Raw genomic sequence first — 17,546 nt, forward strand, 5'->3', positions numbered from 1 at the left:
AATGGTGGAAGTACGAAAAGGGCAGTGTTGGGGTTGTATGGGAGGCTTTTGTGAATACCTTCTAGGAGAAGTTTTTATCTTCAACTGCTAGGGAGAAGCTGAGGGAGCAGTTTTGCCAGCTTAAACAGCAGGGTGTAGACGTCCCCGAACGCCCCGGGAGGATGGGTCTCGTTCTGTTCGTTTGGGCTCACTACAAGTTCGGACTCTCAAATTGTTACGGTTCTAAATCTGAACCAAAGAGTCCAAATCTGGCAAATCGTTTTGAGAAAACAGATTTTTAAAGAAGTGCCAAGCATGGACTGCTTTGCCAGATACAGACACTACTACAAATACAGATAAAGATCACACTTTTTTGGTGTGATATATGTGTTTTAATCACACCTTTTAAGTTTTATTAAAGTGTGGTCTTTGGGAGTGTGATTAAAAGGGTTCATTTTTAATCACACTTTTTAAGTGTCATTAAAAATGATTTTATCACATCTTTTAAGTGTGATTAATAATATTTAGATCACATCTTTTAAGTGTGATTAAAAACATTTAGATCACATCTTTTTTAAGTGTGGTCTTTGAGAGTGTGATTAAAAGGGGTCATTTTTAATCACACTTTTTAAGTGTCATTAAAAATGATTTCATCACATCTTTTAAGTGTGATGAATAATATTTAGATCACATCTTTTAAGTGTGATGAATAATATTTAGATCACATCTTTTAAGTGTGATTAATAACTAATAAAACCTGTGATAAAAAAAAAGAATTTGACATATTTGAAGAATAATCAATATTATTTTTATACGCGTATTTCAAGAATGTAATACACACTAGATACTATACTTTGAATCACAATCACATATTGAATGGAATAACGTCATATATTTCATAAATGAAAGTTAAATATGTTCATATTCAAAAGTATATACAGAGGAATTAAATAAAAAGTTTTACACTGTGCTTACATATATTAAAAAATGAAAAAACTTACAAAATTAAGTTCTTGAATTCTTTGACCATATTTTGCATCTCTCCAACAAATTTCTAACCTGAAAAATGAAAACACAAATTAATTCAGAAACCGCTAGAAGCATATGAATAAACTAACTATTTTTAGAGATTGTTCTAGTCTCACAAAAGATAAAATCCGACTGATCACACCCCTTCAAATGTCTTAACATTAAATACCTCTAGCATGACATGAAGCGTGTAAAAATAAAATGTCACTTTACCCACATAAATTGCAAGTTTAACAGAAATTTTACTATAACCAACAACTTAGTTTAAGAGGCTCTACCAATCTCAAATATTTAATGTTCTACAAAAGAAATGCAATTGAATATTAATTGTGCAAATACCTTGAGTGCATTTCAGATATCAGCGACCATTCTTCATCGTCTTCTCCATTTGAGCTCCTAGAAACTTCTAAATGCTTGGGAGGTTGGCCAGAGTTTCCTTAGAAAGAAGAAAAACAACTCAACTCCGTGGGTATACACATACTGGTAATTGCACATTTGTAAAAAATGTTCTAGATACCATCATATACAAAGTCACATAGAGACTAAAGTATAACTTGGGGGGTTCAAAATTCCCATATTAGAATTGACTGCCATTTGCAAATTAGCACAATTACCTTCCATGAAGAACATTGACATTATCTTTTGTGGAATTCGACCAGATATCTAGTTCAAATACTAACACCTCTCTGCAATGCTTGTATGATCGGGACATCACTACAGTCACTCTTAGTTGATTTCCCGTTAGATACAAATTATGGCCCGTTTATACAAAATAGTGAGATAAATGAGCTGTCATATCATGATAAATCTGAAATATTTACAAATAAAAGGCAAACAATAACTATTTAGTCTCAAAATGAAAATTAAATATAGAATACACAGTGATATAATGGCATCTCCAACCCTTGACTGAAACCTATATCAAATTTAAATTTGGGTAAAAATCACTCAAAAATCTCTCCACTCAGACTAACTTATTTTGAGTAAGAGAGATCGTAAAATGTTCTAGGACAAGGAGATGGTCTTGTTCACCTGCAGGACCAGAAAGCAAAATTCTTGGGCTTACAGCGGAATCCTTGGACTCACTATGCTTTATGTGTAGAACAAAGGATGCCAACAGATAATATTTTGTCCTATCACTGAAAGAAATGAAAAATTGAAATTTCCATTACTAGCTTGCAATGAAGTATTAAAACCCATGGAAAACCATAGCAGCCCCAATAAATAAGACTAACATAGTCAAGTAAATGAGCTTAAATTACAACTACAAAGTACAATTGTCGATCAAACTGTTGCATAGGCAGAAAAGGGAGCATGTAACCGTAACTGGAGAGCATGTAACCATAACTGGAGAACACTTACGTTAAACAAGTTCTTAAAGATGAACAAGCACATTCAGTACACTATAAGGGTATAATGGCATCTCAACACTCTAAGAAAGTTTGCAATAGTCCCACATAGTGAAACCACTACATAGATCAAATGACTGAAGTAAAATAAGTAAAATGCCTTTTTGACACTATATGTTTCCATTTTGTCTCACATAATATATTAAAAATAATATAAAAAAAAATTGACCTTTTTTTGCCGAGTAAATTTGAGATTTGTTGGGTCCGGCATTTTGATATGCATTGCACCCAAGTTCATGTAATAGAGGTCTAAACTAGAAGTACACATACCTTATGCAGTTTTGTCTCAGATGAAGCAGAGTCAACATTTCCCCCAGTCGATGTGGTGGAGCTCCGAGAAGAACCATGAACCATTCTTTTCTTCAGCATCTTTTTCATGAGGTGTATGGCTGATTTATCTGTCCGTTTTTCTACCCTCTCGCTTTTGGCTACATAATTTTCCTCTGCTATTTTTGTCCTCTGAAATAGCTCCCCGAGCGATGTTCTATGTTCCTTCTTTACCACTGTGGTTGTTTCTGGCAACTCAATTGCTGATCCAAACAGATAGCCCTGGAGTGGACAGATTGTTGTTCCATTCCCACTGGTCTCTGTGCCTTCCAATGGCTTTCCTCTAAGTGTAATGGTACTACCATGGTAGCTTCTTCCAGTGCTAACATAAATGTTTCTTCCAGTACTAACATGACTGTTTCTCCTAGTACTAACTTTGGGTAGTACTGTTGGTCATCCAGTGATGGCTGCCCTGAAAGATAAGTACAAGAATTCCCTGACAGAAGAAATGTTAAATAATTGGGATAATGGTGAGGTTAGTTGGGAGGGATGTCATGTAGGTTTGTGTTTTCATATGCATCTCAAAAGAATTAATGGCATATTATGCTTTGCTGTTGTTTTAAATATTATGGATCATGACTCATGGGCTTGTTGATGCTTACCATTATCTCAATTTTTAGTACAGGAATCGGGGACGTGTAGAAATAGCAATGAAGGAATATTGATTGGGAAAACAATTACCTATATACTCAAAGGGAATGTCAAGTGTAACAATCTTACAGTATGTAGTTCATTCAGTTGAACTTGAAGCTGTACTCCAGCTATAAATAAACATGCGGCATGGAGAGTTGCTAAGTACACAGGTCTTATGCAGTTAATTATTTCCAGGTATGTAACAGCTACTTTGCTTTGAAGCTGTCTTTCCTAAACAACACCTGACTTATCGAATTTCCAGTGATCTACTGATTATGCTACTAGATTATATTGGTCTTACCACAAATATTATAAGGACTACTCATGATTATGTTTAATACTGCACTTACTGTCTGACTCTAATATGTGCACCAATCTTTTCATTATTGCTTTAGCAAAGCGTTAGAAAAAAAATATGTAAGGGTATACATGACTTACCTACGCTAAAATCCTTCAGTGGTTCATTGGCCTGGAACTTGCGATGCATCCAACCAAGTAACTGCAATCAAGATATATGAAAATATGAACTCAGAAAATATTAAGAACAGTTTTCATCATCCAAATTTCAACATAAATTGGAGTTACATTCATTTTTTTGATCTTTCTTCAGAGTGCTTGATTTAGATCACTTCGGCAGTAGGAGGAAGTGAGAGACGGTGTGCTTTTCGTATTAAGGACTATGACTATTTAATGAATGTGACACCAAAAATGTGTCCTGAAAGGCTCCAAGGACCTCAGATTAAGGCAGGTAGAGAGAAACATTGAGAAAGTTACAAGATTTGGTTGGCTATTTTGTGTCAAAATCGAATAATGTGGCCTAATGGGAAGTGGGGTCAAAGGACCCCATGAGCTCATGATTTTATCTGGCTGTGCACTTGTGAGGTTGGTCTCCTGGTTTAGTACATGGTTAGCGGTTTGGTCTGCACCTATCAGAACACATGCCTTCTTATAGTTATGTCATTGGACTTCCCAATTTGAGTGGAGTCCAGAGCTATGTTACATTGATTATTATCATGCTTTATTATAACATTCTTAGTTAGTTATGATATGGTAAATTGTAACATTACTAGATTGCTATAAAAAGAATTTCATAGCATTAACAAAATGTTATCCTTTGGTATTTTTAGTAACTTTTAACTATTTCATAGCATTCAAAAATTGTTATAATATATTTACAATAGCGTTCAACGATAACATTCGATAAATGTTATTAAAAATGATACACTTTTAATAACATGGGCAAACATGGCATTCCAACAAATGCTATTGCTTACTTTTGAATGCTATAAAATGTGTTTTTTGTTGTAGTGTGATGAAAAGAAAAATGTTTCTCAACCAATCCAATGTCTACAAGCAAACTGATCAATTGAACTTTTATCAATTTCAGTGTAAATGTGTGCTTCCATTTAGATCATTATATTACCTATCTTGCAGAAGAAGGGAACTAGTCAACATCTTATATAAGAACTAGTTATCAAGCTCAAAAGTACTGTGGAATATGCTAACATACTCAAAAGCTGAATTATGATAAGAGATCTGCAGTGGATGTTAGAACATAGAATAAGTACATAAAATGACTATACAGGAAAGATTACAGTTGTGCGGAAGGCTTCTACCATAAATAATATGGAAAATTGTCAAATGAGATCTGTAGTTCTCTACCATCAATAATGGGATCAAATAGGAAAATGCAAATAAATAAACAATGCTCAAATTCAAAGTGGACCCACCAAATCAAATCAATTGGTTCATGCAATTAGAAGAATATAGAAGTACCTCTTAATTTGTGCAGGAGCAATTAATAAAACTTGTCTGGTTGAATAGAGTACAAAAGGAACTGCAAACAAGCAAAATGATCTAATTTTTTTTGCTTAAATAGACAAAAAGTAATTAAAAAAGACGACCAAACAATTCCTAAGTTAGGAAAGGCAAAAAGATAACATGGATAATTGTATACCTCAAGAACCATGATCACAAATTCCTGAATGCTCCCACTAATGCTAGAAGATACCAAATTACAAAATGTCTATCATAGGTGGGTTTGGGAAGATTCATTACTCATAAATACTTGAGTCAATAAGCCAACTATAATGAAACATTACTTATTAGAGAACACATAAAAAGCTTTCTGACATGGACAACACAATAAAATGAATAATATATTAGCATGACATAATATTCATTCTACTTTGCAGAAAATTTATACACAACTGAGATTAGAAGAAAAATATAACCAGAAGGGCCTTTCTTCCATATAAAATAAACAACAAAATTAAAACTCTCCCCAACTTCAACAACCATGTACTTTCTTTAATTTAAAGGGAAAAAGAAAAAAAGAAAAGACAAAAACAGAGTAGCACTTTGTATCACATCCTTAAACCACATGCATTGTTCAGCAGACATTTATGTTATACAAAATCTTTAACAGCAGAAATTAATTACTAAGACTCTCTGTTGTTTATTAAAATTTTGATCAATGAAAACCACTTAAAATTCCACTCTAATAAACCATATAGTAATAAAAATAACAAAATGACTCTTAACAACATGTATAGCCACAACTGAAGCTAATGGATCATACGCAACTACAATTTTTGAAAACAAGAAAATCAAAATCAAGCAAAAACATATATACAAATCAAAACTGAAGCTTTTGAAAAAGGACCAAGGTGTGTTTACCTCCAAATAAAATGAACACAAGAAATAACAGAACTGAGATGACAAATCTCATCTTTGCAATGCCATTGCGACATTTTGTCGAGCACCTTGCAGACACAAAAATTATATAGCATGACTCATCTTTGCTATACACAGAGAAACTATACAGATGAGAGAAAAAACAATCCAAAATCAGCAAATAAAGATCATTTCGAAACCCCTTTCAGAAAATAAAATCAGCAAATATAGATGACAAACCATTTTTAAAACGGTGCAATGATAGAAACCATTCTGAAACCCCTTTCAGAAAATAAAGATCATTTCAGAAACCCATTTCAATCATAGAAGAAATTTAAAAATCAAACCATTTCAGAACTGAATTCAAACCTATTTCACTCATCAGATCAGAGAAGAACCAGATTTCAGAAAAATAGAGAGAGAAATGGAAGTTTTCTTACCTGTGATAATGGTGGCCCAGAGCAAGAGCTACGAAACCTAAGTCCAAGACCTGGACTGCGGCTGTTCTTCTCCTTCCCCCTCATTCTCACGGCTGCGGAGGCTGTGTTAATAAGAACTTAGGTTTTTATTTATTTATGTATTTATATTATTAACCTTAAAATAATTCCTCTCCTTGTTTTATTATTATTATTATTATTAGCCTTGTGGACTTTCATAATAAATTTATTTAAAGTTTAAGATTAATTAAATTATCTTCTAACAATATTTAATTTGGAGATGAAAGATTATTTTCTTCATTAAAAGGTACGTCTTTTGTGATAAAATTTATTTTCATCATTAGTTAAAGACTCTTTTTGTTGTATGTTCAAGAGATTGATGGCGAGCTTGAGGCCCTCAGTGACTAAAGAGGAGAATAGGAAGAAGCTGAAGGAGACAATTTCGAAGACTAGAAGCTTCTTGCCAGCGACGATGCCGACGTCGCAAGCGGAGGGCTTTTCGAGGCGAGGATGGTTTAGGGTGATAAGAGAGATGCCTCCGAAAACGGCGATCTTTTTTTTTAGTTACTAAGATTGAAAATTTATTTGTTTCATTTTTATTTCAATGAGAAAAAATATTATTATTTTTTATTTGGAAGAAGTAGGGGTAATATTTTAATGAAAAATATTTTTCACTAAAATAAAAGTTAATTTTCTGTGGTCAATGAAAAATGTTTTTCTATGGCCCATTTTTTTTTATTATTAAAAATCATGAACTAATTTTTTGTGGTAGAGGAGAGGGAGTGGCAGTAGTGGTGAAGGTGGTGGATAAGAGATGATGGTGGTGGTAGTGGCGGCATCGAAGGAGATTAGTGGTGAAGTTGTGGTAGTGGTAGAGTAGATGAAGTGGAAAGGGTGAAGGAGGGGTAATGGTAGTAGTAGTGGCAGTAGTGGTAAAGGTGGTGGATAAGAGATGAAGGTAGTGGTGGTGGTGGTGGCGGTGGCGAAGGAGATTAGTGGTGAAGTTGTAGTAGTGGTAGAGTAGATGAAGTGGCAATGGTGAAAGAGAGGTAATGGTAGTAGTAGTGGTAGTAGTGGTAGTAGTGGTAGTGGTGGCAATGGTAGTAGTAATGGTAGTCGTAGAGGTGAAGTGGCGACAGTGGTAGTAATGGTGGTAGTGGAACAGCGTTTGCAGTAGTGGTGAATGTGGTAAAGAAGATGGGTGGTGTGAGAGAGAGAGATGAGTGAGAGACAGATAGAGGATAGAGAGACAGATAGAGGATAGAGAGACAGAGAGAGACAGAGTGGTCGCTAAAAGTACATTTTCTTATAGTGGATAGATAAATCGAGAGGGGGCTTAGTAAATAGAGAAGACGGAAGGGAGAGAGTGAGCAACGCGAACACAGTAGGAGAGAGAGAGAGAAAAAAAAAGAGAGAGAGAGGAGGACAAAAAGATAAAGAGATAGAGAGTGAGAGACAGAGAAAGAAGAGAGATGAACGAGAGAGACAGAGAAAGAGATAGAGAGATGAACGAGAGAGACAGAGAGAGAGATAGAGAGATGAACGAGAGAGACAGAGAGAGAGATAGAGAGAAGAGAGTTGAGCGAGAGAGACAGAGAGAGATGAGAGATAGAGAGAAAAGAGATGAGCGAAAGAGACAGGGAGAGAAAAGAGATGAGAGAAGAGATAGATGAGTGAGAGACAGAGAGAGAGACAGATAGACAGAAAGAAAAGAGTGATGAGTGAGAGAGAGAAAGAGAAGAGAGAGAGGAAGATGAAAAAATAGGTGAAAAGATATAGACAAAGAGAGATAGAGAGAAAAAAAGAACGAAAAGAGATAAACGAGAGAGAGACAGAGAGAGATGAGTAAGAGAGATATAGAGAAGAGAGACAGAGAGAGAAGAGAGATGGGAGAGATAGACAGAAGAGAGATGGACGAGAGACACAGAGAGAAAGAGAGGGACAGACAGACAGACAGACAGAGAAGAGTGATGAGTGAGAGAGAGAAAAATAAGAGAGACAGACACAGAGAGAAAGAGAGAGACAGATAGACAGAGAAGAGTGATGAGTGAGAGAGAGAAAAATAAGAGAGACAGAGACACAGAGAGAAAGAGAGAGACAGACAGACAGAGAAGAGTGATGAGTGAGAGAGAGAGAAGAGAGATGGAGATAGAGAAATAGGAAGATGAAAAAATGGGTGAAAAAGTTTCGTGTCTAAAGCCTCCTTTTCTAGTAGTGAGTCGTCTCTATCATTCACGGGTAGAATAGAGGCGTGGATTTGGGAATTGTATATTTTATATAAAAATCAAATTAAAATATTATATACAATCACACCTATTTAGGGCTGGTGGGGTGGTGGTGGTGGGTGGCTGGTGGTAGATGGTGGTGGTAGATGGGTGCTGAGTGATGGTAGCGGGTAGGTGGCGGACAGTGGATGGTAGTGGCAGGTGGCGGGTGGCGGGTAGATGGCAGGTAGGTGGTGGCGGCGAGTGGGTGGCAGGTGGGTGTTGGTGGCGAGTGGTGGTGGCAGGTGGTGGGGGGATGGGTGGTGGTGGCGGAAGAAGGTGGTGGAAAATGGTGGCGGGTGGTGGCTAGTGTTGGGTGGTAAAAAAAAAAAAAAACTCAAAACGAAAACACATTTTTTGAGTTTGCATTTTTTGGCCAAATTTATAAACTGAGACCACTGATTTATAAATCAAAAATTTACCAAACAAGTTTTTATTTGAGTTTTTAAAATTTTTGTAAATATAAACAGAAAACTGAAAACGTAAGTGTTACCAAATGGCACCTTAGCAAACAGGCTTTAGATGGTAAAAATGTTGTAAAAATTAACAAATAATTAAATAAGTTACCAACGTAAGAATTGACTTATCAAAAGATTCTTAGGCCATATATGGTTTGATTTTTAGAAAAAAAATTTAAAAATTAAAAATTAATTTGGTTAAGAAATAAAAACTAAAAAATAATTATCATTTAAGGGTAAAAAATAATTACCATTTTAACTTTTGGGCATGTTATATACATATGTATAGCTGTTTCAATTTAATTTGTAAAAAATTATTTCTAACAACTCGAAAGATAAAAATTAAATGATAATTGTTTTTTATTTTTTATTTCTTAACCAAATTAATTTTTAATTTTTAATTTTTAATTTTTTTTCTAAAATTCAAACCATACATAGCCTAAGAATCTTTTGATAAGTCGTTTCTTATGTTGGTAACTTATTTAATTATTTGTTCATTTTACGACATTTTTACCATCCGAAGCATGTTTGGTAACCATTTCGTTTTCAGTTTTCAATTTATATTTACAAAAATTTAAAAAATTGTCATAAAAACTTATTTGATAATTTTTTTGATTTATAAATGGTTGTCTCAGTTTGTAAATTTCAGGAAAAAACGTAAATTCAAAAAATAAGTTTATGTTGGTTTTTAAACAGAAATTTAAAAATTTTACTAACAATTTTTTTTTCAATTAATTTTTTTTCAATGATTTTTTTTTCCAACTAATACTAACCAAGGGGGCAATTGGTAATGCTACTTTAAACCTTAGGGAGGGGATTGTAATTTCTAAAATTTAAGGGGTGTCAATGTAATTTACCCAGTAAGGGAAAAATTAGTATTTAAAAAAATTAAATTGCTAAGGGGGAATCTGTAATGAAACTTTAAACCTCAGGAAGGGAGATGTAATTTCCAAAACGTAAAGGGAGAACTGTAATAAACATAAACCTTAGGGGGTGTCAGTGTAATTTACCATATATATATATATATATATATATAATCACACTTAATTAGAAAGTGACATAAAAAATAAATATTATCCACTCAATCATATTAAGGGTGATTAAAAATTTGGGAATTGTATATTTTATATAAAAATCAATTTGAAATATTTTATACAATCACACCTATTTAGGAAGTGTGATTAAATATATATATATATATATATAATCACACTTATTTAAAAAGTGAGATTAAAAAGTAATAATTTATATATAATCACATTTTAATTACATTGTGTGATTAAAAAATATATAAATAATCACGCTTTAATTAGAATGTGTGATTAAAAAATATATAAATAATCACATTTATTTAAAAAGTGTGATTAAAATGTAATAATGTATAAATAATCACACTTTAATTAGAATGTGTGATTAAAAATATATATATAAATAATCACACTTTAATTAGAATGTGTGATTAAAATATATATATATATATATATATAATCACACTTATTTAAAATGTGTGATTAAAAAGTAGTAGTGTATAAATAATCACACTTTAATTAGAATGTGTGATTAAAAATATATATATATAATCACACTTATTTAAAAAGTGTGATTAAAAAGTAGTAGTGTATATATAATCACACTTTAATTAGAAGGTGTGATTAAAAAATATATAAATAATCACACTTTAATTAGAATGTGTGATTAAAAAATATATATATAATCACACTTGTTTAAAAAGTGTGATTAAAAAGTAGAAGTGTATATATAATCACACTTTAATTAGAAGGTGTGATTAAAAAATATATAAATAATCACACTTTAATTAGAATGTGTGATTAAAAAATATAAATATAATCACACTTGTTTAAAAAGTGTGATTAAAAAGTAGAAGTGTATATATAATCACACTTTAATTAGAAAGTGTGATTAAAAAAATATATATATAATCACACTTAATTGAAAAGTGACATAAAAAATAAATATTATCACACTCAATTAAATTAAGTGTGATTAAAATATCAATCTAATGTTTTTTATCACACTTCCAATAAAAGTGAGATCTTTTTTTTTGTCAAAGTGTGATCTTTAACCATTTTTGTAGTAGTGAGAGTCGCCACCTAAATGTTTTATTTTGAAAAAATTTAGGAAACCCTGACTCGTTTGCCTAAGGCCATGTGTCCGTCATCACCAAAGTTGCCTCGGCTCGGGAACTTGGGTACGATTGGGGAAGGTCACTTCGTGAGCACCCCCGCTCGCCCGATCAAAGATCGGTCTCTACTAACCATGATATCTAGTTTTGAAAACATTACGCGTTTTTATTCCGGTTATTAGCCTCGATTTACTATGTGATGCGCACAGCATACAAGTATAGACTGGATCGCCCGAATTGGAACAAAACATTTCATGTTTGTTTATTTTGAAAATGGTTTGATGGTGCTACCCGCAAGTAGGCTAAGACGTGGATTTGCCACCCTCGGGTGGGCTTAGAAAACATGATTTTGCCACTATCTAGTGGGCTTTAAAACTCACAATTAATGAATTGTTCCAATTCAAGTAACCCAACCTTCACCCACAGGCATTCAGGCAGTTATATCACATAAGCATATAGCCTCATGGTAAGCATGCTATCATGGCAATCACTCACACGCATGCAAGGATGCTAAAACATAAAACTTACCGAGTACTCCAAGCCAAAATAGAAGCTAGTTAGAAATCCATACATGGTCCTAACTATACAGAAATGCCTATGCAACACATGCAAGATGCAACTAAGATAGCCTCGGCTATTCTAAAGATGGCATGCGAAATGCTACAACTAACAAGTATTCAACTCGGAATTGAAATACAATGCAGTTAGTATGATGCGCCGAGCCCCGTGCATGCAAAACAGATGAATGAATGCAAACATGCTATCATACTGTATGCTAATTGAAACATGCCCTAATCTAACCATCATAAGTAGGTAAATAAAAGGGAGAAAGACGTGGGGTTGGAAGATATACATCACACGCACGCACACTTATTACAGTTGTGCCCTCACTTGGAGGGTCCGAATAAATAATACAGTCCCAAATAAATAATTACAGTTCAAATAAATACAAAACCCTAATTAATTAGCAAATTAATCTAGGAAAGCAGTAAGTTGGCACGTAAATCCATGGACTGCCTCAGCTCTGTTCCAAATGATGGATGATGCATGCTTGAGTTGCCTTGCGCGAAAATCTACTGTGATGTCCCGGTTTGCCTCTGTTTGTAATTGTTCTCGGGATGCGTGCCAAGCTCCGGAAGGCTGCCGATTTCTGATTTGCTACAACACAGAGCAACAAAGGGGCATGGCAAAGTATTTTCACATATGTATGTATGACTACTCTTCAAGGAGTGTAGTCTTCGATCCTCGTGCCACCAATCACGCATCTCGATGCATGATGGCCGAGGAGTCGATTTGCACGACTCAATGTGAAATAAATGCACATACGGACACAACAAGGCCTAAACTCCATCATGGGTAATCCGTAGTGTCGGCGATAGGGAATTGAGACACGTTCCGTCACTCGGAGTACGAAACGTCCCTCGTTTCCCGTGCTTGGGCTAACTCCTAGCCCAAGCACTATGCAATATGCATGACATGCATGAATGAAATCCTAACATGCAACCTAGCATACACAATGCTATGAAATGGCATACATAATGCACGATGTAACAAGGCATACACAATACTCTAACAAACAACCTAGCATACACAATGCTATGAAATGAAATGGCATACACAATGCATGATAGACTTACACCAACATGAGTGGACCTCAGCCACACTCACATCAGTAGCCATGGCGAAAATGAGACACTCGAAATGCGTGCACACATGCACGCAAACTGAGGACCAAGCCTAAGGCATCAAATGCCACTCTACAAAAGCATGGCAAGGCATGGAATATGGCATACAAGCATGTAATTTCCAGCACTAAAATGTGATGAAAAATGGTCCCGAAACATGGAAAAAAGGCACCCGATGCATGGAATGGTCCCGAAACACAAAACTAGGCACATGGAATGACTTATAGCTATACAAAGCATGCATTATTTGGTCATGAAGCATGAAGACAGAACCAAGGCAGTCCCAAAACATGAACATTTCCAGTTCAAAGAATGGCCAAAAGATGCTAGCAAGATGGACTAAAATAGCATGCAATTTTGACTAGCAAACATGGTTTACATGGCAAGTATATGATGCACATGGAATCTCACCAAACCAGAAAAAATCAGTGAATAAAATATTCCAAAATATGCCCAAATAACCACTAAAATGAAGCCCACACATGCAAAAATGAGGGGGTCCTTTAGAGGGCCATGCAATGGATTATTAAGCACATACAAGGTGGACACTTAGCATGGAAAAATTAACTCTAGAAATCAAATATGGTATCCCTAAAACTCATCAAATTGGCCCTGAAATCAATCAACAAAGCATGCAAGATAGGGCCTCTTTGGAAGGCCAAAATGACCACCAAACAAGTCAAGGTGAGAGGGGGGTCACCCCCCTCTGATTTGGAGGCTCAAAACAGTGTTCTAGCCACTAAAAATCCACTGGATTTCAGTGGCTAGAAGGCCAAACCGAGCATGCAACAAGAGCTTAGGTGTAAGGCTCAAAATAAGGGACAACCAAGCATACAAGGAAGCATATGACCTCAAACAAGAAAATTCCCTTAATCAAACATGAAGATGATGTCAAAATGAGACTCTTTCCAGTTTATAAAAAATCTCAAAAGTGAACAAAAATAGGGCTAACTATTATGCAAAAAATGGCCCTAAAAGGGAGATTAGAGACAAGGGACAGCATCTGGCCCCAAATAGCAAAGAGCCCTTCAACAAAGTTGAAGAGGGGCTCAAAAAAAGGCACTTTTCAGTTTATAGCAAGTCTCGAAAATAATCACAAGTAGGGATAAAATATCATGCAAGAAAAAGGCCTAAAAGAGGGATAAAGAGACAAGTGATAGCTGCTGGCCTCAAACAGAGGAGAGACCTTCAAAAAAGTTTAAGAGGGGCTCAAAACAAGACATTTCACAGTTTATGACCAAGTCCGAAACAGCTCACAAATAAGCCTAAAATATCATGTAAAAATAGGCCTAAAAGAGAGTTTAAACACAAAGGGTGAGGAGGAAACCTCAAACAGAGAAAGACCCTTAATTAAACATGGATATGAGCACAAAATAAGACTATTTACAGTTCGGGTCAGAGCCCAAAAATGCTTGCAAGCAAGGCTAACCAATCATGCAAAATAAGGCAAGAAAAAGGAAAATAGGACTCACCCATGAAGAGAAGCTTTGCAGTAGCTTTTGGTCTAAATTTCTGAGCTTTTAACCTCTACAAATGGCCTCCAAGGTGCTGGAATGAGTAGTGGAGGTGTTGTGCTATAGGTTGTAGTGCAAATATGCAAGAAATATGGACTTTTAGCACCAAAAGAGAGATATATATGGAGATGTATGTATAATTCCAGCCCAAAAGCTTCTAACCCTTAACAATGGAGGTGGAGTGTGTGTTATATAGAGGGAGAGAGGCTAAGCTTATTTTGAAATCAAAAAAGAGGGGGGAAAAACCAATTTGAATGGACCAAAACAAGAGGCAAAATCTTGGACAGTGGATCCAGTGGAAAATAGCTGGCACAGCTGGAATACACTCACAGGGGCAAGAATGGCCGGCTAGCTCAAAAGGGCCAAAGTGGTCAACCGACCAGGCAAGGTGGTAGGCCGACCAGTCTATGTGGCCCGCCGACCAGGGGTCAAAAGGTTCAAGCCCTAAACTGGTCGGCCATGTAGCCCTTGAAGTTAGCTTTCCAATTCCATAAACCTTGCATTAAAATTCCTCCTGTGGAAAAAGTTATGCCAGTTTCCGTGAAGCCGCGCAGATTCGGTCCAACCGGATTGATCCCCTACTTCAACCAACCATATCTCCCCCGTCCGGACTTGTCCTTAGGAGATTCTTGAGTGTAAAATGAAGCCCCGGAAGTAATATTTCCAACGGTGGTGGCCTCATATCTTAATTACTCCTGTGCAATGAGTTATTACCGTTTCGGTGAAGCCACGTAGATGTTTTCCTCCTTCCCGGATTTATGCTAAACCACTTTTGACCAAAAAAGCTGGTTTTTTCAGAAAAATTACTGGCCTCCCACTCTCTTACAAGATTTCTAACAATGAAAATAAGGCCCCCACCAAAAATGAACCAAAACGGATGCAAAACGGAGGTTCGGGGACCGAAACGCGCGGCCCGGGGCCCCGAAAATGGGCTGTTAAGCACCGGAGGTGGCATTCGACCACGAAGTTGGTCTCTCGGGCCACAGTGTTTCTCAAAAGGGTCGAAATAAGGTGTATACCAAAAACCGGAGCAAACGGAGGTGGTTAGGTGGTCCCGAACTGAGGCACACGGCCGTCAGCTCTGAAAAATTGGAAACCGGGCTCCAAACGGGGAAAAAGGCCTACGACCATGAAACGTAGCCTACGGCCACTGAGAGATGATCTACGAGACCTCTCTCTCCCTTCGAAAAGAGAAAACAAAGAAAACAGAGCCTGGTTCGCAAACTGAGGCAAGGCACGAAAAAGTCCGGAAGTCCGGAGGCAAGGCTTGCAGCCGGGACTCTGAAACTTCTGAACGAGCACAATATGCAATATCACCGAGCGCTCAATCAGTGACGTCTGAGTCTTAAGGTCGGTCAAAAATGGGGTGTCTACACAGGGTTTGTCAGTGGCCGAGTTTGAGGCTACTTTTACTAGTCTGTCCAGGTTTGTACCTGAACTTGTGGCGTCCGAGGAACGCCGTTGCTTTGAGTTTGAGCAGAAGTTGAGGTGTGGACTCAAGTTGAGGGTTAGAGGGTCTTTTATTCGAGAGTATAGACGTTTGGTAGATGCTGCAGCTCATATGGAAATTATGATGCAGGAAGAGGATGACGAGAAGCATAGAGGTTCCAAGAGGAGCCAAGATGGCCAGAGTGATGGCAGGAGACAGAGGGGTTTTAACCGTCAGCAGTCTCATGGTGGTTTGGCTAGATCGACCTTCCCGGTACCGAGTGCAGGCTCGGGGAGAGGTAGTTAGGGAGGCTTGACTTGTTTCACATGTGGCTAGCTGGGTCACAAGTCTTTGGTTTGCCCGCAGAAGGGAGGGGGTCAGCGAGCTGCTTCTTCTTTAGCTAGACCTCAGGGCCAGAGTCAGGGCAAGGGCCAGCCTTTGTCTTGTTATCAGTGTGGTCAGCCTGGGCACCTGAAGAGGTTTTGCCCACTGTTGAATGCCACTTCGGGAGCGTCTGGTTCTAGGAAGACGCAGAGTTATCAGCCAGCTCAGTCTGTGCAGGCCTCGAGGGCCAATCCGGGAGCTTCGTCATCCCAGTCTGTGCAGTAGTCTTTTGCTCCTAGAGGTGAGCAGGTGAATCAAGGGCCTATAGGGCGCGTGTATGCTGTTACCGCGGAGGACCTACTACCGGCTCCATCAGTTGTGAGAGGTACCTTTCTGTTCTGCAACTCGGTTGCTAGTGTGTTGATTGATACGGGTGCATCTCACTCTTTTTTATCTGCTGCATTTGCATCTGTATTGGAGTTGGAGTTAGCACTATTGGCATCTCCTATTTGTGTAGTATCACCTATTAGGGGTGAATTGATTTTGAAACACGGATGTAGAGGTTGTGATATAGAGGTCGCCGACCGTAGGCTTCCTTTTCCTTTTGTTGTTATGCCCTTGAAGGGTTTTGATGTTATTTTGGATATGGACTGGCTATCGTCATACCAGGCTGTTATTGATTGCTACCGTTAGAGGGTCACAGTTTGTATCTTGAGCGGAGAGTGTTTCCATTTCTTGGGGGATCGGGTTGGTAGTGTGTTGTCACCGATGTATGATCCGCGAGGGCGGAGTGAGCTTAGTAGTCTACTTGCTAGCTTCATGAGTAGTGAGTGTGATGAGACCCAGATTGTATTACCGAGAGTGGTTTGTGAGTATTCGGATGTTTTTTCCGAGGATCTCGTTAGTTTGCCACCTCACCGAGAGATAGAGTTCTCTATTGATCTAGTGCCCGGCACGGCGCCGATTTCTATGGCACCTTATCATTTTTCCCCAGCCGAGTTGAGTGAGTTGAAGATTCAGCTCCAGGAATTGCTAGATAAGGGTTTTGTTCGCCCTAGTGTTTCGTCATGGGGAGCACCGACCCTCTTTGCTAAAAAGAAAGATGGTGCCTTGAGATTGTGTATCGACTACCGAAAGTTGAATCGGGCTACAGTTAAGAATAAGTACCCTATGCCCCGTATAGATGATTTGTTTGACCAGTTGAAGGGTTCCCGTTGTTTCTCTAAGATAGACTTGAGA

At 37.1% G+C, this 17,546-nt stretch overlaps 1 protein-coding gene and 1 long non-coding RNA gene across 23 annotated transcripts; both read right to left on the minus strand.

The window, feature by feature from the left end:
- Positions 1-919: 919 nt before the first annotated feature.
- On the minus strand, positions 920-1,733 carry LOC145791366 (uncharacterized). Its single transcript, XR_014331132.1, has 3 exons — positions 1,623-1,733; positions 1,348-1,444; positions 920-1,038 (listed from the first exon to the last, which is right to left on the minus strand). It is a non-coding gene; the product is annotated as an uncharacterized LOC145791366 (long non-coding RNA).
- Positions 1,734-6,611, minus strand: LOC145789263 (uncharacterized). 22 transcript variants are annotated; one of them, XR_014331120.1, is made up of 7 exons: positions 6,494-6,604; positions 6,057-6,142; positions 5,335-5,462; positions 5,154-5,214; positions 3,816-3,876; positions 2,688-3,156; positions 1,740-2,147 (listed from the first exon to the last, which is right to left on the minus strand). XR_014331120.1 is itself a non-coding variant. In XM_082871684.1 (4 exons), exons 1-4 carry the CDS (start codon positions 6,575-6,577, stop codon positions 1,806-1,808), a joined length of 288 nt encoding a protein of 95 aa, XP_082727810.1. In that variant the 5' UTR covers positions 6,578-6,598; the 3' UTR covers positions 1,734-1,805. The 22 variants fall into 22 exon arrangements, 3 of the variants coding, with proteins under 3 accessions (XP_082727810.1, XP_082727808.1, XP_082727804.1); XR_014331113.1 differs by having other exon boundaries at positions 4,801-5,214; XR_014331111.1 differs by having other exon boundaries at positions 2,688-3,180; positions 4,801-5,214.
- Positions 6,612-17,546: the final 10,935 nt, after the last annotated feature.

This window comes from Camellia sinensis, chromosome 1, assembly GCF_055761805.1.
Source record: "Camellia sinensis isolate YWXY chromosome 1, ASM5576180v1, whole genome shotgun sequence".
In the NCBI taxonomy this organism is placed as follows: Eukaryota; Viridiplantae; Streptophyta; class Magnoliopsida; order Ericales; family Theaceae; genus Camellia; species Camellia sinensis.

What these genes read in the sequence shown, in the direction of transcription:
- LOC145789263 (XM_082871678.1), bottom strand. Translation starts at nt 6,577, where the DNA reads ATGAGGGGGAAGGAGAAGAACAGCCGCAGTCCAGGTCTTGGACTTAGG. An exon ending in CTGGGCCACCATTATCACAG is followed by an intron (nt 3,877 to 6,493) that starts GTAAGAAAACTT and finishes TCTTGATTGCAG; the next exon opens with TTACTTGGTTGGATGCATCG. An exon ending in ACTGAAGGATTTTAGCGTAG is followed by an intron (nt 3,181 to 3,815) that starts GTAAGTCATGTA and finishes TTCTTCTGTCAG; the next exon opens with GGAATTCTTGTACTTATCTT.